The following is a 25,000-nucleotide window of genomic DNA, read 5'->3' on the forward strand; positions in this document are numbered from 1 at the left end:
TGTGATCGCGCCCTTTTCAGAGTCAGTTCAGTCTCTTTTTGGCCCATTTTGCCTGAAGAAAAAAGCTGCCTAATAATTATGCACACCTTGATATGGGGTGTTGACCTCCTTAGGCCACACCCTCCCTCATTACACAGATACACATCACCTGCTAGGCTTAAATCCATTAAGCATTCCAGTTTATCCAGCTTGGAGTTAGAAAATATGCCTAAAATGATAATATGGTCAAAATCTCACTTGCCTAATAATTGTGCACACAGTGTATATGTATATGTGTCTGTGTATACGTGTGTGTCTGTGTCTGTGTGTCTGTGTATACGTGTGTGTCTGTGTCTGTGTGTCTGTGTGTCTGTGTATATGTATTTGTGCATGCGTGTGTTTGTGTGTGATTGTGTATGTGTGTGTGTATATGTGTCTTTGTATACGTGTGTGTGTATGTGTGTCTGTGTATATGTGTTTGTGCGTGTGTGTATGTGTGTCTGTGTATACGTGTTTGTGCGTGTGTGTGTGTGTGTGTGTGTGTGTGTACTGCCTTACAATACTGTAATGGGCTATTCTATTGTTTTGTTTATGTAATTCCACGTTGTTGTTCTTGTTTTTGCCGTCTTGTTTGTTCCTGTTTTTGGAAGTACTTTTATGATGTCCTAGATAAGCCTGCCTGTGTTCCGACCCCTGGCCGTCCCAACAGTGCATGGCCCCATGTGCCTTTTAGGGTATTTGAAAGGCGGTTGCTAGGGTGTCCCAGGTGTTTGCTAGGGCATGGCAAGGTGATTGCTATGGTGTCTCAGGTGGTTGCTAGGGTATTGCTAGGAAGTTGATATGGTGTCCTGGGTGATTGCTACATTGTTTCTGGTGGTTGCTGTGGTGTCCCAAGTGGTTTCTAGGATAGTGCAAGGTGATTGCCATGGTGTCCCAGGTGGTTGCTAGGGTGTTGCTAGGTAATTGCTATGGTGTCTCAGGTGGTTCCAAGGGTATTGCATGGTGGTTGCTATGGTGTCCCAGGTGGTTACTTTAGTTTTGCTAATTAGTTGTTATGGAGTCCCATGCAGGTGCTAGGGTGTTACTACGTGGTTGCAATAGTGTCCCAGGCGGTTGCTAGGGAATTGGAAGGTGATTGCTATGGTGTCCCAGGTGGTTTCTAGGCTATTGTAACGTGGTTGCTTGGGTGTTGCTAGGTGATTGCTATGGTGTCCCAAGTGGTTGCTCATGTGCTTCTAGGTGGTTGCTAGTGGATGAAATTACAGACAAAATTCACACCTCAATATGACTTTTTAAAGTATTACCACATAAGCTTGCCCACAGAGATAACATGAGCTAGCACCAAACTAAAGAAGCAAACATCCTGGCCGGCTGACTACATTTGGAATTAGGGGGGAAATTGTGTGTGTCTGATTTTTCCTTTTGCTTCAGTGTCAGGTTTTAATTCACTGTCTTATCCACGGCTTCATCGCGAGCTCACTGGCAGTCGCATCAGATCCAGATCAGGGATCATTTTAATGCTGGGGTGTGTTAAATGGGGCCATCAGCACAACTATAATCTGCATTCATCACCTTCGTGACACCTTGCATCTCTCCCACCGTGCACCTGCGCGGAACAAAATGAAATATTTAACTAGCATTAGCCTCATTTGTAACCCAGCTATCAAGAACCCGGCTTCCTAATCCTCTGAAGACTTCTAATCTTGGTCACTTGCATCTGCCCACCTGCAAAACGGGCAGATTGCTAATATTGCGAGCTGTTTATTCAGAACTGAGGAATGAGAGTTTGGCTTTGGATATTTTATCCCGTTTTCTTTTTCTGGTCTTTCAGTTCATAACACAGGATGTTATAAACATGGCCCTTCTGTTTGGACCCCCCTGTCCTAGCTGAACCAAAACCAAGAACATGGAAAAAATATAAACGGTGGCTAATGATAGGTCGATTGTTGTAGTGACGACTGGCTCTTCTCTAAAAACGCTGAATGAGCATGGGTGGGAGAAAGCTGGGCAGATTGATGCTACACAACAGACAGCACCCAAAAGGATGCTTGGCTCTAGTTAATCACATGGCACTTCTAGATCAACCCGGACCGCAGCCAATCCAGTCACGGCATCGCACGACACCATGTACTTGAGTTAAAGTCGAGACACCCAGGGTAAATATTCCTCCAGTAAAAGTAGAAGTTCCTCCCTTTAGACCTCCACTTGAGTAAAAGTACTAAAGTATTTCCCTTCAAATGTACTTAAGTATAAAGTAAAAGTACTAAAAGAGTAATTCTGGCTCTGATGTCCTGTTATCATTTTTATAACCAGACTGGCTTCATGAACTCATTTCAGGTGAAAGTCCTCCAGCGTCTCTCTTGGTAAACCAGTCTTTTAATAGAACGTCATTAATTAGTGACGCTGACGTCTATTAAAATGATCAGAAGCACAAAACACTGAAGGTAAACAGTTTCCATCAGGGAGAACCGAGTGGCTCTCAAATCACTTTTTACACACAAGCAAAGTTTCAGTTTCAGATTTATTTACAACTTAGTTCCAAGTTTAAGTTGAATAAAAACTGGCTTTAAACTCAGGATCACAGATGAGCTCCTTTACTATGTTGATCTGTAGGCGTCTGTTCATAAACATAAACCAGCCCAAACTCATTTACTATAAAATGAAATGGTGTTTGTAGAAATTCAGAAAAAAGCCGCGTCAGTCTCGACTGCATATGTGGACATATTTCTATATTGAGCTCTATTTACACAAAGTTAGGTTAGTTCATCATTTATGTTGAACAGACTCTCCCAAAGTTTTACGCTGCTGCGCTGACGTTGAACCGCGTGCTGCACTGGGTCGGTATGACCAACAGGTCAAAACCAGCTCTAAACAAAGTGACCGCTGGGCCCTGATTGGTGCTCTGGCTTTGCGCTTCTTTCGTTTTGACATGTTACGTGTTTATACACACAGAAACCAAAAGGAACGACAGATTTCTCAAAATGTAGGAGGAAAAAGTCGGATATTAGACTCTGAAATGTAGTGGAGTGAAAGGAAAAAGACGCCCAGAACGGAGAAACTTCAGTACAGATACACCAAAAATACTAAAGTACAGAAACTAATTACATTTACTCAGTTACTCAGTTACTGTCCACCACTGGTTCTTTCACAGGGGTTCTTTCACAAAAACAATGGTATAGAATATATATAGAATATGCCTAAATTTCCTTCGGGATCAATAAAGTATCTATCTATCTATCTATCTATCTATCTAGCTATCTATCTATCTAGAACCATGAACACTCAACAAACAATTTGCATGCTTAAATGGCTCTTTACATGGTTCAGATTGATGGAGAATGTGTTGTATATCACTGTTGTCGGAACAAAACCTCATATCTCCAAAATGGTAACTTTACAGGAGAAGGAAAAAACCAACTGTACTTCTAATGCAAGTCAGTGGAACCAGAGTTTTTTCCAAGTAATTTTGGGCTGTTTCTTTTGGTCCATTTGTCATGAAATTTACATACAATGTAAAGGGTAACAGGCATTTTCAAATTATGTCAAAAATTGAAAAATGGAAAAATGCAAAGGTTTTCTTCCAACAGCAATGACATGTAGTTCTATACAGCACCAGAAAGGGTTCTGCTGTTACAACGTCAAGCTTGCAGCAATAATAACCCTTTTTGGTGCTGTATAGAACCATGTACATCACATTTTCCATCAATCTGAAGAACAGTTTCAGCATGCAAATGGTTCTTTGAGTGTTTATAGTTCTATAGAGTCACTGCCTTTACTAAAGAATCACTGCTAAATTGCACTAAATTGCAAGCACTGCTTCTTTTATGTCCTCATTCAGGGAATGTCTATATATGTTCGTCGCAGTGTCACGTGAAGGCAGCATTAATTACATCATGCTCGTGTCCAAAGAGCTGAAACGTATCTTATGCAGCAAACACGAGATCATATGAAAACGTCCCGGGGACAGCAGTGCACTGCGAGTCACCCATCCGCCGCAGAGTGCTCAGCACATGTAAGAAGCTGTAGGAGAGTCCACTGTATGTGTGTAAGACAGATAGAGAGAGAGTCACATGGCTGCGGTGCATCCCAGGACATACACAGCCAGTGTCCTTGCTGGCCTCGCTGTCAAAACTCGCAAGGACTGAGATGAATGTATGTGGGCATTGTGCTGTACGTCAGCTGAACTGACCATGCTCCGCCCACAGACGCGTTCTTTCAGAGGATGTGCTCTTTGTTAGGTTGGACGAGCTTTACAGAACATTAGCAACGTCTCATTCAGACTACACTCCCAGGAAAAAAGGCCTAAAAGGCCAGTTCAAGTGCTGCAGGACGGCTGTGCCAAACCTGAAAGGACTGTGCGGTAAAGTAGGTGGAGATATATCAGAGATTACTAAGTATGTCTTTTATACAACAGTTAAATAAATAAAGCAATAAATTAATAATCTGGGCCGTGAACGCGGCGTTTAATATGTTTTAATGTTCAGTTCCTTCCTCCAAATTATAGTTCGTTAACCACCAGCTTGTTGCCACGTCAGAGTAGCGAGCTCCAACGACTCGCTGCTCAGTCTGCTGTAAGCCTCGCCTTTTAAAGTAGAGACTGAGCCATAAAGCTGACACAATATCAGGTTCAGCTCAGTTTGGTCAGTTTCTCCAGATCAGTATTAATGTTGTTTTGTTCCAGCCGGTCTGTAAAGCTTCTTACAGCCCGTTTAGTTTGGCGAATGGTGTTGGGTTCATTTCCGGCTGATTCCAGGTTGTTCAGCTGTTCTTCTGTCACAGCTGCCGACTGAAAAGCCGCTCAGTGGTGACGACAGTTTGGGAATTTAGTGTCGCCTCGTCTTCAGAGTCTGAGCAAAACGGCTGTCGGTCAAATGTGGTCTTAACAGTGTCCGTTTTCTGTTTGTGGCAAAGTAAGAAGTAAAAACGTTCAAATGGCTTGAGCGTCTCCTACAGCTGTCAAAGTCGTTGCTTAGCAACGGCGTCTAAGTGGAGTGATACAGTGTTTGTGAAAAACCTGTAAGGCTAAGGTGAAATAACAGCACCGTTAGAACGCCTCTCAACCAATCAGCTTCCTGAAAAGAAAGGTGTTCACAGCCTTCCCCTCCACACTGCTGCTATCTTTTAAAAGCATTCAAATTCTCAAAAGGGGTGAGGGAAGCCCTTAATTTGACTCTGCAGTGGAAGTCTACAAAATGATAGACTACAGGCAGTGTGATTTATAGTTATGAACTCTAGAGTGAATAACTATACCTAGAGCTAATAACTATACTTAGAGTGATAGTGATAGTGTTTACCATTAGAAAGCTATCATGCGTACCTGGTGTCAGAATTCTAACCGTACAAATACTCAATTCTTATGATTTATAACTCTTTTGATTAAGCAAAGTAAATGAACCGATTAGGCTATTTATTCATTTGGATAAGGGATGTATGTAGAACAAGTCGGAACAACACCTCATATCTCCAAAATGGTAAGTTTGCAAGAAGGATAAAACAACCAGACTTTTTATCCAAACAATTTTGAGCTGTTACTTTTGGTTTCTTCATCTCTGTATTCTGAATACTTGTATTCTATTACCTTGTTCAACCTTGTGTAGAGCTGTGAAAGAACACATTTGCGGGTGTAACACGGATACATCAAAAGCGAGCAGCCCAGCTGTTGGAGTAGATGAAGAGTGTTGGAAAGTCTTAAGACGGAGAACGTGTCTGCGAATGACGGAGCGCTGGTGTTCGAGAGAGGCCTGAGGTTTAGCTGTAAGGCAGAGGGGAAAACGTATTAAGGAAGGAGACGTATAAACCCGAGAGAGGAGTATGGATGGGTCGATTAGACAGAAGGAAAGAGAAAGAGAAGGGAAAGGTAGAATGAGGACTCCAGGTGAAAAAGCCTGAGTAAGGACAGGAGTGCTGACGGGCTGTCAGAGGGGGATGGAGGAAGAGTGAACGGACTGACAGGAAGACAAGAGATGGAGAAGAGAGGGAGAGACTTGAGCGAACCGTGGCACTTCAGACTGAGAGATTGTGTGTATTTGTGTGTTGTAGATCCGGCGTTGTGACTGTGTGTGTGTGTGTGTGTGTGTGTGTGTCTGCTGACTCCAGACTTTCTTTGACGTGTTTGAAGTTTTTATTGAGCTTTCACAGCATCTGCCTACGGAAAGACGGAAAGGGTCACAGTGCAGCCAGCCTGAGCCTCAGATGCTCCGCCCACAGAGACTGTCTGATGTACACCGATCAGCCATAGCACAATAAACTTGTTTGTACACTCCCTGTCCATTTTATCAGCTCCACTGACCATGTAGGAGCACTTTGTAGTCCTACAGTTACAGACTATAGTCCATCTGTTTCTCTGATACTTTGTTAGCCTGTTCTTCAGTGGTCAGGACCCCCACAGGACCACCGTAGTGCAAGTATTATTTGGGTGGTGGGTCTTTCTCAGCACTGCAGCGACACTGACATGGTGGTGGTGTGTTAGTGTGTGCTGCGTTGGTACGAGTGGATCAGACACAGCAGTGCTCGAAAAGTGGACTAGACAGACCCAGGACACGCTGGCATGACTATATTGCCCAGCCGGCCTGGGAGCGCCTCGGAACCACCCCCAGGGACCTAGTGGAAGTGGCTGGGGAAAGGGAGGTCTGGGCCTCATTGCTTAGGATGCTGCCCCCGCAACCTGATCCCCGGAAAAGCGGAAGATAATGGATGGATGGATGGATGGATAGTTCACCTCACATTGTTGCCAACATTAGAACCGTTATGATTTAAAATCTGATGATTTTGCTTTTCAGTGGTTACCATTTGAGACCACTAATTTCCTGTAGGACACCTTTAGGTCCCATTAGGAAACCATCAAATGCATCTGGATCAGTCCCATTATCACTGATAATTGGACGCCACCAGGAACCAAAAGAAACTTTTAATGGTTTCTGTGCTTTTTTTTCTGCTAGGAGATAAGTGAACACGAGTTTCAATTGATCTATTGAACAACTGATAAACATCAAACCGTGCTGTGAACTGAGAGAGAGGAGCTGGTTAGTTTTGGCTTTGCTAGCATGCTAACAGCTCTGCCCACCACAGAACGTGTTCGATTCTGCAGAATTAAAGTTTAGCTGATGAAAAATAATGATTGAAATCTGAAAGAGTGAAGTCGAGGGGGCAGAAATGTGAGATTTGGATCTGTAGCCTGATAGGCTGCCTTAGCGCTAGCTTAGCGAGCAGCTACAGACCCAAACAGTCCCACCTACCACAGTACAGGCTTGACATGGACTCCGTTGACACAAACATAGCTGATAAAGGTGTTTGAGAGGGCAACAATAGTGATAATTAGCCGAAATCAAACCTGTTTTGTGGTGTTGGGGCGCGAGCTAGGTTAGCAGGCCAAACGTGCCACATCACACCACAGCACAGCCTCGGCTGTAGCTAACCGATGCTAAAAGAACACCTGTTTAGAAGAAAGCACAAAGTGGAATGACTGGTGTTGGGGTGAAAGCTGAAATCGAATGTGCTCAGTGGAGTGTGCGGTTCGTATGTGTGTAGCTCTTTGCCGTGGCTAAGCTGCCATCATGCTTAGTTCTTCTGATTTTTTTTTTTTGGGTCTGATTTTCCCCCTTTTTCTGTTGGCAACACCAATCAGACACTGTCTGAAATATAAATGGCTGGAATGGAGCTATTTGACATGGTATAATTTTGAATAAATCATTTTTAAATGTCATCATTTTTAGTGTCACACCACCAAACCTTACTCCATACCCCCCCCGTGGAGGGGAAGGCCCTGCTTCCACAGGTCCCTTCCAGCCAGCGTAGGCGTGTGTTGGCCACGTTGAGCGCCAAAACCTGCTGATAGCGGCAGCCAGACCTATCGTTTGCCAGGCTTGTGAGACTTTAGTGCAGGTGACTTCTTTTTTCCCCCTCTGGAAGTGGCGCAGGCGTGAAAAAAGGGAAGAAAAGAAGTGCTCTTTTTGTTTCTCTCGCTTTCAGGCGAGCTTGACGTCAAAGAAATGTGTCTGAACCTGCCAAGGCTGGATGGCGCAGTGTGGCAGAGAGGGGTTTCTTTTGTATAAGGGCTTAAATTCAACATACGTGCAACCAAAATCCGAAACAATTAAGTTGGAATGATTCACATTGCTATTATTGTAACTGTCAGATTCACTTCTTCCTCACAAAGACGAAGAAACAAATGAATTGCCAGCTATCTACTCCTCGCTTCCCCTGAGGCTGCCTCCTTCTCCCCCTCTCTCCCTCGCTCTCTTGATAATTACGGTGGCCGATTTTCCGGTTTTCTTGCTCTCATAAAAAGGATCTGCAGGCTGCCAAGTGTGCAGCAGATATTCTCTCTCTTGCTCTCTCTGTTTCTCCCTCCCACTCGCGTACACGTAATGGAGAAAAAAGACGGGAGCAAAGGAGGTGTATCTGGTCAGGATGGCGCTACGGCACACATTTATTCACAAACGCACACAGCTGACGCATCGGAAATCAGGGCCGATTTTGATCCCAGGGGAGAAATAAATCTCGGATGCGCTCTGAAGGTCGCTGTGTGGAGTCTTTACGCATAATAACAGGCTTCGGGGGTAAATACGTGTTGCCATGATTTCCCCACGCTGCTGTTCGAGATCAGAGGTCACTATCAAGGTGTGACCCCGGACAGTTGACTGTCATCGGATCTCTAACACTGCTCACATCACTTAATCTCTACCGACCAGCCACTTCATGAAGCGTTGTCCAGGTGCACTTTGTAGTTCTACAATTACAGACTGTAGTCCCTGTTTTTACTGGGTACTGTTCTTCGATGGTCAGGGCCCCACAGAGCAGGTCAGCGTGTGGTGGATCATTCTCAGCACCGCCGTGACAGTGACGTAGTGGTGGTGTGTCAGTGTGTGCTGAGTCTATCAGACACGGCACTGCTGCTGGAGTCTTAAAACACTGTGAACAATCGCTGTCCACTTTATTAGACACTCCTGCCTTGGTGGTCCAGCTAGTAGATGAACATCAGAGATGATAGCTCAACCGGTTGTGTTCATCATCCTCTAGACCTTCAGCGGTGGTCACGGGACCGATATTTTTGGACACTGAGGTGTTTAAAACCTGCTTTGTCCAGGTGCACTTTGTAGTTCTGCAGTTACAGACTGTAGTCCATCTGTTTCTCTGGATACTTTGGTACCCTGTTCTCCAATGGTCAGGACCCCCACAGAGCAGTGGGTGGTGGATCATTCTCAGCACTGCAGTAACACTGACGTGGCGATGCGTTATCATGTTAGGAATAGGGCTGGGAAATGTGGCAATATGTATTAATATTGTGGTAAATTCTATCACAGTACAATACAATATGCTTTTCAGAACATGCTGCTGACCCCTGGTCTGGGATAACTGATCATATGCCACAGATGCAAAAGACAGAATAGGTAGGAAAATGCTTGTATAATTCTAGCAGGTATGCAAACTGTGTCCTCCAGTTAATGGAGCTGTGCTATCAGATGCACAGATGTGGTGCATGACTGCAAAGCTACAACACTGCATTTCACACAGAAGTGCTCTGAGAACATAGGCAGGTCAATGTCCAGAGCCCATTAGCCCAGCTAACGAGCTGCTGAGTTACTTTACCAAACATCACGACCTTGTGGAATAGCTGTACTCTGTGCTGACTGGGTGACACTGTTTTTCATCTACATGCATTCTCTGTTCTCTATGCACTACGCTAGTTGTCATGTGTAGACAGACCCATCCCATTCAAATGCATAAACCTGCGCTAATGAGTGCACATCCTCAGAATTTCAGTGCGTTTTTTCCCCCAGTTAGCAAAGGGAGGAAAACCAGACTCTCCAGGCTTTCCGGTCCTTGTTTGAATAGTGTTTTTCCGCTAAAGCTTTCACTGCTGTTTGCATCACGTATGTGCGCGATGTGTTGTTGTGACAGATGTCAGCAGACATCTGTGTTGACCTTTGTTGTGTACTTGAGGAGACAAGATTTGGAGTGGAGGCTTTATGGAATAGTCTGCCATATGACAACAGAGAGCGCCTGGCAGCCATGCAGGAAAACCACCTGGCTTCAGCAGCCTCGGCAAACTGACGGGTCAAGTTTGTCAGTTTCAAAGCGGTCAGCTTGTTTTTGTTTTGTTTTTTTTTTTTTTTGGTTGATGTAATTCGTATGGATAAGGCCTTCCAAGTACACTAACCACAGGTTGCAGTGTTCCTTTCATTCGGTTTTTGCTCGGTCATGACCACCCAGATCAAGTTGTTTGGCTACCTTTTTTGGGTGCTCAGTTATTCTAACTTGTATCTCTACTTAGCTTACCTAGTCATCTAACGCAAAACAAGCGATTTTCACCGCTAACTTCCAGCACTCTGGCTGCTGCTCTCCAAATTGTTGACTTTGGGGGTTGTAAAAGATCCGTCTCTGCTCCACTTAATGGAAGTTCTTCTCGTCCTTAGTAAGGTGGACTTGCAGAGTGTCAAAAACAGAACCGACGTGTCAAAAAAGATGCAGCATGTTGCATCGCGCTCTGCCATCCGCAGCTGGTTTAGACATCCTCATTGGTTTTGTTATGGCTCATGTCTTGCTGCTAGTAAAACCCCTCCGTAAGTCAAAATAGCAGTTTAGATTTTCCCATAATTGCTTGCAGGGGCCCCCTAGTGGCTCAGGCCACTGAGTGCACCCCAACTAAAACCCACTGGATGATCCAGGCCTGGTGATAACCAGTGGTGTTCTGAAATGTATGGAAGTCCTGAGAGGCCATGAGGTAGTTAGAATTTTCTGGCTTGTTGTCTTGAGATCACGAGGTAATTATCTTGTGATCTCAGGACAAGAAGTTATCTTGAGATCATGAGTTAATTATCTTATGAGCTCAGCATAACAAAGCTATCTTAAGATAAGATATATTATGAGAATTGTTATTATATATGAGAATAAGTTAATTATCTTGTGAACTCAAGATAACAAAGTTGTTACCTTGAGATAAGTTGTCTTGTTATCCTGAGATAACGAGTTGTCTAGTGATCTCAAGAAAACAAAGTTGTTATCTTGAGATAGCATGTTGTCTTGTGATCTCAAGAAAACAAAGTTGCTACCTTGACATAGTGAGTTAATTGTCTTGTAAACTCAAGAAAACAAAGTTGAGATAATGAGTTGTCTTGTGATCTCAAGATAACAAAGTCGTTACCTTGAGACAACGAGTTGTCTTGTGATCTCAAGAAAACAAAGTTGTTTATCCTGAGATAATGAATTAATTGTCCTGTGAATAGATAGCATGAGATAATTAACTTGTGATCTCAAGGTAACAATCTGTCCTATCTAGCCTCTCCAGATTTCCGCAGAAACGACTCAGAGAAAATGCAGACTATGCTTTATTGGTGTGCTGCTGATGGGTCTACACTGACACCTTCACTCGGGGCGATGCTAGGATCTAAAGACACTGTGGGTTTAACCCAGACCACTTCTGTGGGGGTCCTGGGGGATCATTTTTTGTGGAGGAGGTTTTATTTATTTATGAATGTATTTATTTATTTATTATTGTAATAAAACACAGAACGCCAGAAGACAAACAGGAGAACAGAAGCAGACAGCAGAGAAGAAGACAGGGTGAAGTTGTAGGGTGAAGATTGGACAGGTGTGGGGAACGAGGTTGCTAAGAGCTTTAAAAGTGAAAAAAATCATTGTAAAGGAAGTCAGTGGAGATCATGGAGGACAGGTGTGAAGGGGTTATGACAGCGAGTACGAGTGAGAAGTCGAGCAACAGAGCTCTGGACCGTCTGAAGCCTGTGAAAGGCCTTTAGGCCTCGTTTTAGGAAACTGCTGAATGATTTATTCCGTTCACTGTCAGCAAAAAAGCAGACGCTCTCACACATGCACACACTGCCCCACTAGTCTATCCATATGTTTAAACAGCACAGATCAATGTACACTCACTTCACACGGTCAGTAATGCTGTCCAATCAGCACTCAGCAGCGCTAATGCTAACGTCCTGCTTCCCCAAACCAAGTTTTCGGTAGAAAACGTAAAACGTAATGGAAGGTTTTCTTGTGAAATGCATCCTTCTACCTTCTGAAATTAAAGGAAGGTCCAGCACAAATGATTAGAAACTAGCTTAATTCTTTGTTTTTAGCTGTTTAGCTCCATTTACGCCCATTCATTGTTGACTCGCTTGAGGTCGGCCTCTACAATGATGTTTTGGATATAATAGGAGAAATAGGAAGTAGCCCGGCTTCCTTAAACCAACATTGGGTATACTTAATATTGAAATATTGTTATTTTAGCTGGAGAATTTATAAACCCAATTTCTCCCACTAGTCCTTTATTGCCGTTCACCCTCATATCAAATCGGAGGCCGTTTTTCAAAAACCTCAGCCTTAGTTAGGAAACAAGGAACATGGCTAACGTGACATCTCTTCACTGCCTTCATGGTTAGTGTGTAGGGGTCTCGGGGGGTCTGACAGATACTGCGGAAGCTTACAGTAGTAGTAAAGGAATGTGCATTGAGTGAGTTTACATGCACGTAATAATCCAACTGCAGAAAGTCAGATGTTGCCAGTGATCTGATCAACACTTTACATGCACTTGAGTTATCAGATACTGGGGAAACTCTGGGTCTACGTTAGTAGTCAGTAGTGGGATTTCTGCTTTAAAACCAGCCAATAAACTCACAGAGGAAGACACGACGTAAACATAACGTTAAACTTCATGAGTGGCTTTTTAAAAAAACGTCGCACCACTTCAGCTGAAAACGTATGTCATCCAGAAAAAGCAGAATATTCAAATCAAATATCTTAAATCTTTAAATAGCTAAAATCCAGCCTCTTTATCAGATTTCTTAACCTTAAATTTCTAGACTGGAGTGTGCTGTTTACATGGCACCGCTTATTGAGTGCATGTAAACATACTCACTCTTTTAATAAACCTGAAATGGAAAAAAAGCGTTTGGGGCTGGCGCTGAAGCACCCGAGGGCTACTCCCTGACGAGGCCTATACATTCATTCCACTTAGTCAGAATACAGAATCCTCTCACATCCATATCAGCTTGTGACGGGGCTTTTTCCCAAATCCATTCTCCGACTGTATCTGACCTCTGGCAGGCAAAGCAAGAAGGTTAATCTGCAGCTCTTTAAATTATTTTCACCAGCAAAGCTAATGTAAATGAATCTTAATGCACATGCACTGTAACCTCTTATTGGGGGATTAAGGCTTTTGAGCATATACATGAATATTCAGTGCTATAGGCAGCAAACTACATGAGGAACAGTATGAGAACGTGACTTTATTGTGGAGAGGCCCTATTGTGCCGTTTAGTGTTCTCCTCCAAGCCTGTTGAGCTGTCCTGCTGGTTTGCATTAGCAGCAGTTTGGAAAGATGTGGTGGAGCTTAATGTGTCCTGGAGAAAGCGAGTGCTAGGAAACCTAGCTTTGTTAAATTGCAGAGGAGAAATATATATATATATATATTTTAAAGTGTGTGTGTGTGTGTGTGTGTGTGTGTGTGTGTGTGTGTGTGTGTGTGTGTGTGCGTTTATTTTTTAGCTTGTTATGTTGAGGACAGTGTGAAGGAACATGAGGAACAGTACAGGTAACGTTAACATTAATCTGTCCTACAGGGGGTGCTATAGGCAGCAGACGGCATCTCCATGAGGAGCAGTAGAAGATGCCGGAACTGCCAGCGCTGCTGCTGCTGTCGATTCACTTCCACATCCTGCTAGTTACCGTGGTTACCATGCCGCCCTCTGCCCTCAGCCAGCCCTCTGTCCTGTCGTCCGTACGGATGGGTGAGTCCATGTTGACCTGATTGTTTCAATCATTAAAGCTTTTGTCCAGCCAGCATATAGTCTCACTGGACACTTCATGATCTAATGACCTGTATTGAAATGTAAACAGTTGTTTAACATTCTGACCACCTCCTCATTTCTACGCTCACTGTCCACTTTATCAGCTCCACTTACCGTATAGCTGCACTTTGTAGTTCTACAGTTACAGACTGTAGTCCATCTGTTTCTCTGATACTCTGTTACCCTGTTCTTCAGTGGTCAGGACCCCTATGGACCCCCACAGAGCAGGCATTATGTGGGTGGTGGGTCACTCTCAGCACTGCAGTAACACTGACGTGGTGGTGGTGTGTTAGGGTGTGTTGCGCTGGTACAAGTGGACCAGACACAGCAGTGTTCCTGGAGTTTTTAAACACTGTGTTCACTTGTTGTCCACTCTATTACACAGTCCTACCTCCTTGGTCGAGATGATAGCTCAACAGTTTGTGTTCGTCATCCTTTAGGCCAGCAGTGACACTGAGGTGTTTAAAATTCCAGCAGCACTGCTGTGTCTGATCCACTCGCACCTGCGCAACAAACACTAACACCACCGCTATCATCGTGCTGCAGTCGTGGGCTGGAGGTTAGGGAACCAGCCTCGTGCCCGGAAGGTTGCCGGTTTGATCCCCAGAGCCGACAGCACATGACTGAGGTGTCTTTGAGCAAGACACCTAACCCCCAACTGCTCCCCGGGCGCTGCGGATTGGGCTGCCCACCGTTCCGGGCAAGTGTGCTCACTGCCCCCTAGTGTGTGTGTGCTCACTAGTGTGTATGTGGTGTTTCACTTCACGGATGGGTTAAATGCGGAGGTGAAATTTCCCCGTTGTGGGACTAATAAGGTTCACTTAATCTTAATTAATTAATGTCAGTGTCACTGCTGAGAATGACCCACAGCCCAACTCATACCTGCTCTGTGAGGGTCCTGACCACTGAAGAACAGAGTATCAGAGAAAGAGATGGACTACAGTCTGTAACTGTAGAACTACACCTATATGGTCAGTGGAGCTGATAAATGTGGCTGATCGGTTTAGATTCAAGAACAGCAGCAGTCTAAAACCACTGCAGCAGGAAAAAACAGTTTCATGCCAAACAAATCCAACATGAGAACAAGCAGGCAGAGTAGCCTCCAGCTATTACTTTGCTAAACAACTGGTTTCGGTTTGACATTTGACAATAAATTGCGCTTCTCATGTAAGCCAGATAGACAGCTGCCAGACTGCGCCGTAAAGAGGGAGGAGGCAGTGCCAGTTCTGTCTCATGCAAAAGACGGAGCTGTCATTTGGGCCCGATGTGGAAGCAGGTGTTGAACCAGACCCCAGCATCAGACTCCATGACCTGAATCTCCATTCATTGCCTTCGGCCTTTGCTGGGAGGCTTTTTCTGCCACCACATTAAGCACGAGAGTTCGTGTCACGACCCCTTCTGGGTTGGCATTCAAGAGTCATTGACACTGCTGTGGAGTAAGTGGCATCTGTTCTCTGTCTCTGTCCCTTGCCCCCTCTCACTCTTCAGCGGCGATTCTGGATGACCGCTCCGCGTGTGGCCGTGGAGAGCGGTTAGCTCTAGCGTTGGCACGTGAGAACATCAACAGCGTAATGGAGGGACCAGCTCGTGCGCGAGTGGACGTGGACGTGTTCGAGCTGCAGAAAGACTCTCAGTACGAGACCACAGACACCAGTGAGTCACAGTTTGGAATCGCTTGATATTAATATTTTATTATATATATATAGGGACCTTTACAACATGGGTTTAAATATACAGTGCTGTACAGAAGTCAGAGACCACCTTTTCGTTTATATAATTTCTAGTCAAAATGGTCATTAAATTGTTTCTTCAGGAGGTTTAAACCTCTCTTTTCAACCTCTCGAGGAAGCTGAAATCAACGTCTTCCTCTTCGAATTTTCCCGTTCTACTTTAAATGGTGCAGCATTTACATTCTGGTGCCTTACTATTTAAGGTGGAACTGGAAAATTTTAACAAGAAGCTGGCTCATCTTCTCTCATAGGTCTAGGCCTCTTCTTCAGATCTTCTCCTCTTAAGCCCTTAAACTCTCCCTGTTCCCTTGTGCACCAACCTTTAACTCTGAAATGCAGAAAGCAGTCTCACCTAGCTGGTAGCTAACGATAAGGCAAAGAGCGAGATTTAAGATGAACATTGATATTTTGGAACCAAATGGATTTGATTTGTGTTTATAATCACTCCAGCTGGTTTCCTGATACGTTTGGTCTGCAACTAACGTTCGCCAGCTTCTTGTTTGAATTGTCCCATTCCACCTTAAGTAGTGCAGCAGTTACATTCTGGCACCATTTGGTGGAGGGGAAAAATTCGAGCAAGAAGCTGGCAAATGAGAAACTGACTACAGCCTTGTAAAATATCTAACGTTGAGAGACGTTTTACAAGAAACTATTCCACTTTTGTTTCCTGCTGGAGATGTGAGAAAAGCGCCTATAGCTGAGCTAAAGCTTTAAGCAGAGCAAAGTAAATCTGAGTTTACGTTTATGTTATATTTTTTAGCCTATACTAGCACATCAGCACATACTGAGACATATTTACAGCCAAAATGGTAACATTTACATTAAGTGGTGTGGCTCCCAGGGTGGTTTGAGTTCTTGTTGAAAGGCTCTTCTTAACATTTGGGTTGCGACCCCTGGGCTATGCAACAGATCTGTTGAAATGGCAGTCTGAAAACAATCTGTAAGGTTGAGTCATCATACAGAGATGTTGCCAGATTCACAGAGTCTTTAAATGATATTATGCATTGTAGAGGGTGAAATACCTAAAATACCTAAAATACCTAAAATCCTTAAAGTCGCTCTCGGAAGTGTTGTTTTTAAACTGTTGGGTTTTTTACTGAGGCATTTTTGCTGAGCCTTGACCCATCCTTGCTTTCAAAGGACTCAGCCTTTCCTAGATGCTGCTTTTATATCCGAGCTGATTGCATCACCTGTTTCTGATGTTTTTTGAATATTTCACAGTGCTCCTAGTCTTAAATTGCCTCTGTCCCAATTTTTTTTTTAAATGTGCTGCAGGCATCAGTTTCAAAATAAGCGTATGTTTACTAAAAGCAATGAAGTTGACAAGATAAAGCATTACTTATATTGTCGTTGTACTGCTTTTGCCCAAGGTCAAAGCAGATTTATGAATACATTTTTTGTTTTTATCTGCAATTGTGTTCAGAAGAGGCTCCAGATCAAAAGAAGGGAGATCAGACGACTGGAATACACTATATAATGTTTAAGGGACTGAAAGTAGGGTTTAGGAAACAGAGACATTTGCATTGTGTTTTCTTTTAGTGTGCCAGATTCTGCCGAAGGGTGTGGTCTCTGTGATTGGCCCCGCCTCCAGCCCTGCCTCAGGGTCTACTGTCAGTCACATCTGTGGGGAGAAGGAGGTGAGCCGGGGCATTATGTGATGTTTGATTGTCGTCTTTTTTTTTTTTTTATCGCTCGCTTTCTGAACTGAACGTTCCCTCTCTTTCTCTCTCCCAGATCCCTCATGTAAAGATCGGTCCTGAGGAGACTCCACGGTTACCTTACCTGCGCTTCGCATCCGTCACTCTGTATCCTAGCAACGAGGATCTGAGCCTTGCCGTGGGAGCCATCCTACGCTCCTTCAGCTATCCATCGGCTAGTCTGGTCTGCGCCAAGGCGGAGTGTAAGTCTGTGATCTTTGCTCGCTCGATCGGCCAGTCTGGTCTGCCCAGGAGCACCGTCAGAGACCGTCCCGGCTGAATAATGAGAGAGAGAGTCAGAGAGAGAGAGAGAGAGAGAGAGTCAGAGAGAGAGAGAGAGAGAGAGAGTCAGAGAGAGAGAGAGTCAGAGAGAGAGAGAGTCAAAGAGAGAGTCAGAGAGAGGGAGAGAGAGAGGGAGTCAGAGAGAGAGAGAGAGAGAGAGTCAGAAAGAGAGAGAGAGAGAGTCAGAGAGAGAGAGTGTCAGAGAGAGAGACGGAGAGAGAGTCAGAGAGACGGAGAAAGAGAGAGAGAGAGAGAGAGAGAGAGAGAGAGAGAGAGAGAGAGAGACAGAGAGTGAGACAGTATTAAGTTATTAAGTGCACAGACTTGGACTGGGAACAAAATTCAGCCCTAGACTTTTGTCTAAACCAGTCCATTACACAACAGTGACGCCCACATCACCCACCCTATAATCTCTCCCACCCTATAACCTTCCCCACCACACCCACCTCGGCTGCTTACAGTCAGTGAACTTGTAATTTTGAACAAAAACAACAACAACACAGTTTATCTCTGTAAAATCCACAGTCTTGGCTGAGAACCAGTAACTGCTAGTCAGCTGTCTAGTTAATTGCCCAGGTGTGATAGTAAAATGTACTTAAAATGTATTTTAAGCCATTTCCTGTGATCCATTCATGGCGGAGGAGTACATGCAGGGTGTTGTAAGGTAAAACAGTCCCCACAGACAGTTCGCTTTTTCAGATTTATGACTGTTTCGCCATCATCAACATTACAAATAAAAACTCTTATAGGTTCACTGATGGTTTTGGACGGTAAATAAAATGTCCGTGTCGTTGTCATGGCGACCCTTGGTTCCTATCACCCCCACTCAGACATCTGAGTCTCTACAATCAACCAGTTCACACCAAAACACTCTGAATGGCTGTGTTTACATCTCAAACACTGGATTATTCAGAGATTTTAAAAATATTGGTGGAATTCCCCTTTAAGTTAGCCAGCTGTAGCCTTAGTGTACAAGCAGTACAAACTAACTTACCTCTTCTGCTCCTTTGGCCCCGTGGTTTCTCATTCTCAGCTCCAAACCAAAACCGTTTACTTTCATGTCTTCGTTTTATTGTGTCTGGTTGAATTTTACACTTTTGGAGGTTTTCCCCGTTTCTCCCTAGCTAGCCTTCACGGCTTCCTGGCATCTTATTATGCTTTCCTCTGAGGCTGACAGCATTTGTGTGACTGGCTAATGGCCACACTCTGAGAATGCAGTGGACCACTAACATGCCTAGATGTGCCCAGAATTCACCCGGCACATGTCCCGGGCGGTCTCCATTCATTTTATTAAGGACTACATTAGAAACAGCCGTGCATTTCTCCCTTTCTCACTCTCTTGGCGGCCCATTGAAATGGTCCCGGTCCTCCTGATGGCCAGTCCATCCCTGACAAGCTCTACTAGAGATGGCATATTGACACCAGGGATAAAAGAGGGCAAAAAGTTTTAGGGTTGTTGGAACGTGAAGGCCTACCTCTATATGCTCATCTGAAGTGAACTTCAATTAAAAAAGGCTAATTTTAAATTTCAATGTAATTTTCAAATCAGTGCTGGTATCAAACAGAACTCAAGGTCTTAGAAAAGAAAGTTGTATCATGCAATCTCTACTTCTTACCCCAGTCAAGACAAGTCTGGTGTCTGAAGTTTCCTTCTTTAGTCTTAGCAATGCAGGCTAATGTAGCTAACCGCTGGTGGAAGCTTTGAAGCAAAGTGGAAAACAAATGTGTTCATTTTTACTCACTTTATCGGCCAAAAGATCTAATTTACACAGTTTTCCACTTACCCTAGATTTCCATGACCAATTACGACATGTTTAGTGTCTGAAATTTGCTATTTCAGTTTTAGCCCTCAAGCTACAAGGCTAATACAGCTAACAGCTAGTGGAAGCTTAAATTCCAACAAATTGCTCACTTAGTCTGCCAAAAAATCTAGTTAACACAATTTTCCACTTATCCTCAGATTTAGCTGACCAGCTAAGACACGTTTGGTGTCCAAATGCCACTACTTTATCGCTGGCACTAGGAGCAGTGGTCTCCTGGTCTCTAGGAGGCTAGCTCTCCAGGTCTCCAAGGTTGGAGACCACTCTGCTAGAAGTCAACAGTCAACCAAATCTCCTTAAATACTTCCCCAAAGCTTCCATCAGCCCGTTCAAACCACGTCCAGCTCTTCATTAAGGCAATTCAGACCTGTCAGCGTGATTTACGGCACAGCGTGTCTTACCGTGACCTATAAAAACGAACAAAAACGTGCCGCGTGGCCATACTGTGAAGCTGGATTACGCGGGGAACACCTGTCGCTTAGAGTGGCTGCCCGCTGTGTTCGACTGCACGGTGGAGTTCTCTTCATTTTTATACTTCACAATAAGGCCAGAAACATGTTTAGCACAAGCAGGTAAACTGAAACTACTACAGTACATGGCTGGAAAACACTGTTTTACATCATAACATTTATTTAAAAATTTGCATTTTGGAAATGACCATTTTTAATGTTCTACACTGGTTTGCAGACATTGGGGCACACTTGCTTAAAAACAATGGGATCTAACTGCTCACCATGTGGCAACGAGGGCCAGGGATGTAGTTTCACTTCCACCTCCAAAATACAGGGGCATGGCTAAAATAAGCCTCCGCCACAGACTAAAACCCAGTGTTTCGTTAGTGACATGAAAACATGGGACGGCATTTTTGAGTAAAGTTTTCACCTAAAAATAAATCTAAAATGTTCAACTTCACTTAAAAGTAATAAGTATTATTCTCAGAAATTGAGCAGCAGATGAGCGGTCGTCTCTGACTTTACATCTACAAGGTGGACCGACAAGGTAGGAGTGTCTAATAGAGTGGACAGTGAGTGGACGCAGTGTTTAAAAACTCCAGCAACTACTGGGTCTGATCCACTCGCACCAGCGCAACACACACTAACACACCACCGGCGTCAGTGTTACAGAGAACGATCTTGCTCTGTGGTGGTCCTGTGAGGGTGCATCAGCCCCACCTCCCTCCACCTCTAAATACATATCAGTTGTGCCAGACCACAGTAGTGGAACACCCCTGCACAGCAGTGCATCACGTATGACGCCTGGGCGCTTATCCTAGTGGTCAGTCACTGCTCTGTCCAGCTTGTACTGTGTTCCGGCTGCAGGAATCCGTGCATGTGTACACGCTCACGGGTGTGGTGGTGCATTACTGCCATAGAAACGTTTGTGTGGCTGTGCACGGGTGAGGGCATCGCTTCATACAGCTTGGCTCTGACCTAGTTGGCTGCACTATGGTTGCCATGGCAGCAGAGTAGGTGCAACTTGCCACTCATCAAGCTCATTTAAAATGGTGGCAGGAGATAGAGGGAGAGGCCAGCGCGCCCGCTTTGTGTTATGCGCTTTGTTAGATCGGTCGCATGTCTGCCCACGCATTTGAGGCACGGTCAGTAATTAATGAGAATATGTTCATTTATTTCTCATTACTGGCCCGTCATTAATCTGCCCTCTGATTGGACACGCTGGCGATCACTTCTGATTCTGCACACTCTGCTTGGGCTCTTTGTTAGTCCAGATGAGCTCAGGAGAGCATTATACATCTGACCTAATCGAGCGGAATATGGCCACTGCTCAGATACACCGCTGCGCAAAAGTCACCCTTCGTTTGTTTCATTTCCAGTCAAAACGACTGTTAAGTACAAGTTACTCATTTTCCATAAGATTAGATACGAGAGCATGACAAAGTCAAGTGGAAAAACGGGAGCTTCTGAAATGAGTTTCAAAAAAGGATTAAAAGCTACAGAGAAATGGGGCCTCCTAACAACCACCTGGAAGACCTGGTAGACCCCAAAACTGCCCCATCAGATAAACAGCGCTTAAAGCTTTCATCTCTGAAAGAGAGGAGAAGATCAAGCTGCTCCAGATCTGAAAACATCCACAGGTGTTTCTGTCCATCCTTCCACTGTGAGGAGCCCACTCAGCGCTGTGGGTCTGAAAGGACGTGTAGCTGATCAAGAAGAACCTCGCTGAGAAAAGGAGACGGACACATCAAACAAAGAAGCTGAACGATGGACTGACCGCCCCAGAGTCCAGACCTCAACATCACTGAATGAGTTTGATTACTTCAGAAAATCATCAACCAGCTTCTAAGACTGAACTTTGGAGGCGTGTCTGCAGGTTCTTTGAGTGACGGAAAGTGAGTCTCCTGAGAAGAACGGGGGTTTTGATAAAATTCGAGAGTGGACACAGTAAATACTGGGAAAAAAGAGTTTTGGAGGCTGTTATTAATATGTTTTGAGCTTTTTCTCTATGAAAAACTTGTACATGGCCAGTCTGTAAAATTAGATTATTTTATCAAGGGTGCTTTGCAGATGTAAGGCAGTTTATCCTAACAGCTTGACCTTTCACACCCCTACCAACCCGAAAATGACAACTTTGCTAATGACTTGTGTGCTACAGTTTGACATCAGGTTGAATGGGGTTCTTGTCAGTGTTCTGTCCAGCTTGTCCAGCTTTGTTTGAACGAGTGGGTCGATTAGAGGTCACATTGCAGCTCATCCACAGCCACACATGAACCCAAGATGCATGGAGAATTCAATTTTAAATGCATTGTGGGGGGTATCGCTGTCGCCTCACAGCAGGGAGGGCCTGGGTTCGATTCCCCGGCCGGGTGATCAGGGTCCTCTCTGTGTGGAGTTTGCATGTTCTCCCCGTGTCTGAGTGGGTTTCCTCCGGGTTCTCCGGTTTCCTCCCGCAGCCTCTAGGTGTGAGTGAATGTGTCTGTCTGTCTGCCCTGCGATGGACTGGCGACCTGTCCACAGAGCGTCCTGCCTTCCACCCGATGACCGCTGGGATAGGCTCCAGCAGCCCCTGCGACCCAGAGGGAGATGATGTGTGTGTGAAAAATGATACCCTAGCAAAAACATATAAAATAGTCAGTACATTTAATAAATCTCATTATGAGACTGCTTTAGGAATATTATAAGATTATTCAACCTATTTTTAACACATTTATGCTTGTTTCCTCTTCTAAAAGTTAAATAATGCAGGTAATTGTGCTACGAATATTAGGAAATAACGCTTGAAAGAAGTGCAATCATTATTATAATATTCTTAGAAAAGTCACACAGAAATATTCGATAAATTGGCTAAATTCAGGATACGTTCGCTTGCTAAGATATCATTTTTCGCAGTGTGTATCTATTTTCCGGGCTCCTGCTGTTGTTACTGTAGAAACTCAGATTTATTTTTGAGAGATGCTCTTATGAATTGGAAGCTGCTGTTAATATTAAATCACCACACGCTTGCCAGAAGGCTCACATTGACACGCTATAGCTTTCAGTGAGGGAGCTTTTAGAGGTGGACGTCTGGTTCCTATCACCACCACTGTGAACAGTTCCGACTCAGGTGTCTCTAGAGCGAAGCATTTCACTCTGAATGACCATTTAATTAGCAGAAATGTTTAAAAATGGGTGGAGATGGCCTTTAAGAATGGTTGTACCACTGGTTCCACACTGTGAATGTGGTTACTGTGGCAGCAGGGAGCTCTATCTGCAGTTCATTATGTGCTCTTTTCAGTGTGGAGTAAGAGAGTGAGAGTGTGAAAGAGAGAGAGAGAGAGAGAGAGAGATTATTAATAGGCCTACTAGTAGTAGCATGTAATCACAAAGGTTTCAGATAGAGAGAGAGAGAGAGAGAGAGACAGTAGAGAGAGAGAGAGATTTGGATAGAGGCATTAATACTGGAAATAGCATGAAATCACAGAGGTTCCAGGTAAAGCGAGTGAAAGAGAGAATGAGGGAGAGCAAGAGAGAGATGGAATGAAAAGTACTAATGGGTGAGATGGAGGGAGTGATGGAGGGAGTGAAATCCAGGGAGATGTGTTTGGAGGGTGGGGAGGTGTTTCTGAGGGAATGAGTGTGAGAGAGAAGGAGAGAGAGAGAGAGAGAGAGAGAGGGAGGGAGGGAGAGCGTAAACGAGTGCATTGATTTCTCTTCTCCCTGAAACTAATTAAAGTTTGGCGCTGGGTTCACCAGCTCTCTCTCTCCGTACGCATTCCCACGAGAACGCAGCCACTTATTTACATTTAGCACACACACATACTGACATACACACATCTTTAATCCCACCCACTTGTCTCCGCAGGTCTGCTGCGATTGGAGGAGCTGGTGAGGCGCTTTCTGATCTCCAGGGAGACGCTGTCAGTGAGGATGCTGGACGACGACCTCGACCCCACCTCCCTGCTCAAGGAGATCCGCGATGATAAGATCGCTACCATCATCATCGACGCTAACGCTTCCGTGTCTTACCTGATTCTAAAGAAGGTGCACGGTTTAAATACTTCATTCGCTTGCAGATAAAAGGCCGTTTGATGCAGCTGTGTAAAATCGGACCCGTCTCGAGCAGATTACACATTTTCTTCATTTTCTGTTCACTGCACTCATAAAAAGACACGATAACACAGGCAAACACATGGGATACCTTAGCAATGCCCTAACAACACCTTTGCAACCATCTGGGACATCATCGCATGCTACAGCAGCACTTTAGCACCCACATGGATACCATAGCAACAGCCTAGTATCACCTTAGCAATCACCTGGGACACCATAGCAATGGCCTAGCAACACCTTAGGAACCACCTGGGACACCATAGCAACGGCCTAGCATCAACGTAGCAACCCCCTGAGATACCAGAGCGATAGCGTAGCAACACCTTAGCAACCACCTGGAATATCATTGCAACAGCCTAGCATTACATTAACAGCCACCTGGGACACCATAGCAACGGCCTAGCATCAACGTAGCAACCCCCTGAGATACCAGAGCAATAGCGTAGCAACACCTTGGCAACCACCTGAGATGACACAGCAATTGCCTAGCAACACTTTAGCAACCACCTACCACACCACAGCAAAGGCCTAGCATCAACTTAGCAACCACCTAAGATACCAGAGCAGTGGCCTAACATCAATTTAGCAACCACCTGGGATACCAGAGCAATGGCCTGGCAACACCTTATCCACCACCTGAGATACTATGGCAATAGCCTAGCAACACCTTAGCAACCACCTGGAATATCACTGCAACCGCCTTGCATAACATTAACAGCCACCTGGGATGCCATAGCAACAGCCTAGCATCACATTAGCAGCCACCTCTGACACTATACCAATGGCCTACCAACACCTTAGCAATCACTTAACAACAACCAAGCAACGCCCTAACAACAAGCTGGCATATTATAGCAACCTCATAGCAATACCATGGCAACAAGCTGGAATTATCACATAAACCCAATTAAATAAGTCAACAGGAGTTGAAGCATTAGCGGGCTTAGTCAGACGACCCACCTGTCCACACACTGACCCGCAGCTTGAAAACCACTGGCGTTGATTATAATAGATGAGAAAATAACGGTTGTTTATAATACTAACGTTAGCTGCAGCTCTACAGGCATTTCATATATAAGGGAAATAGCCAGACCCCTATGATGACTAAAGAGAGTGGTACCTTTGCAGCTATTAAGCCTTTTAGTTTACTAA

The 25,000-nt window shown here is 44.5% G+C and overlaps 1 protein-coding gene across 2 annotated transcripts in view; it reads left to right on the plus strand.

Moving 5' to 3' along the window:
* The window catches only part of grik5 (glutamate receptor, ionotropic, kainate 5), a 143,043-nt gene that overhangs the window by 78,746 nt on the left and 39,297 nt on the right, over positions 1 to 25,000 (plus strand). For both annotated transcript variants that reach the window (XM_037537172.1, XM_037537173.1), the window contains 5 exons: positions 13,548 to 13,715; positions 15,264 to 15,428; positions 17,045 to 17,142; positions 17,240 to 17,405; positions 23,601 to 23,779. In XM_037537172.1, coding sequence (XP_037393069.1) covers positions 13,595 to 13,715; positions 15,264 to 15,428; positions 17,045 to 17,142; positions 17,240 to 17,405; positions 23,601 to 23,779 — 729 coding nt within the window. In that variant the 5' untranslated portion in view covers positions 13,548 to 13,594. The remainder of the gene's footprint in view (positions 1 to 13,547; positions 13,716 to 15,263; positions 15,429 to 17,044; positions 17,143 to 17,239; positions 17,406 to 23,600; positions 23,780 to 25,000) is intronic.

This window comes from Pygocentrus nattereri, chromosome 3 (assembly GCF_015220715.1).
Source record: "Pygocentrus nattereri isolate fPygNat1 chromosome 3, fPygNat1.pri, whole genome shotgun sequence".
NCBI classification, from domain to species: Eukaryota; Metazoa; Chordata; class Actinopteri; order Characiformes; family Serrasalmidae; genus Pygocentrus; species Pygocentrus nattereri.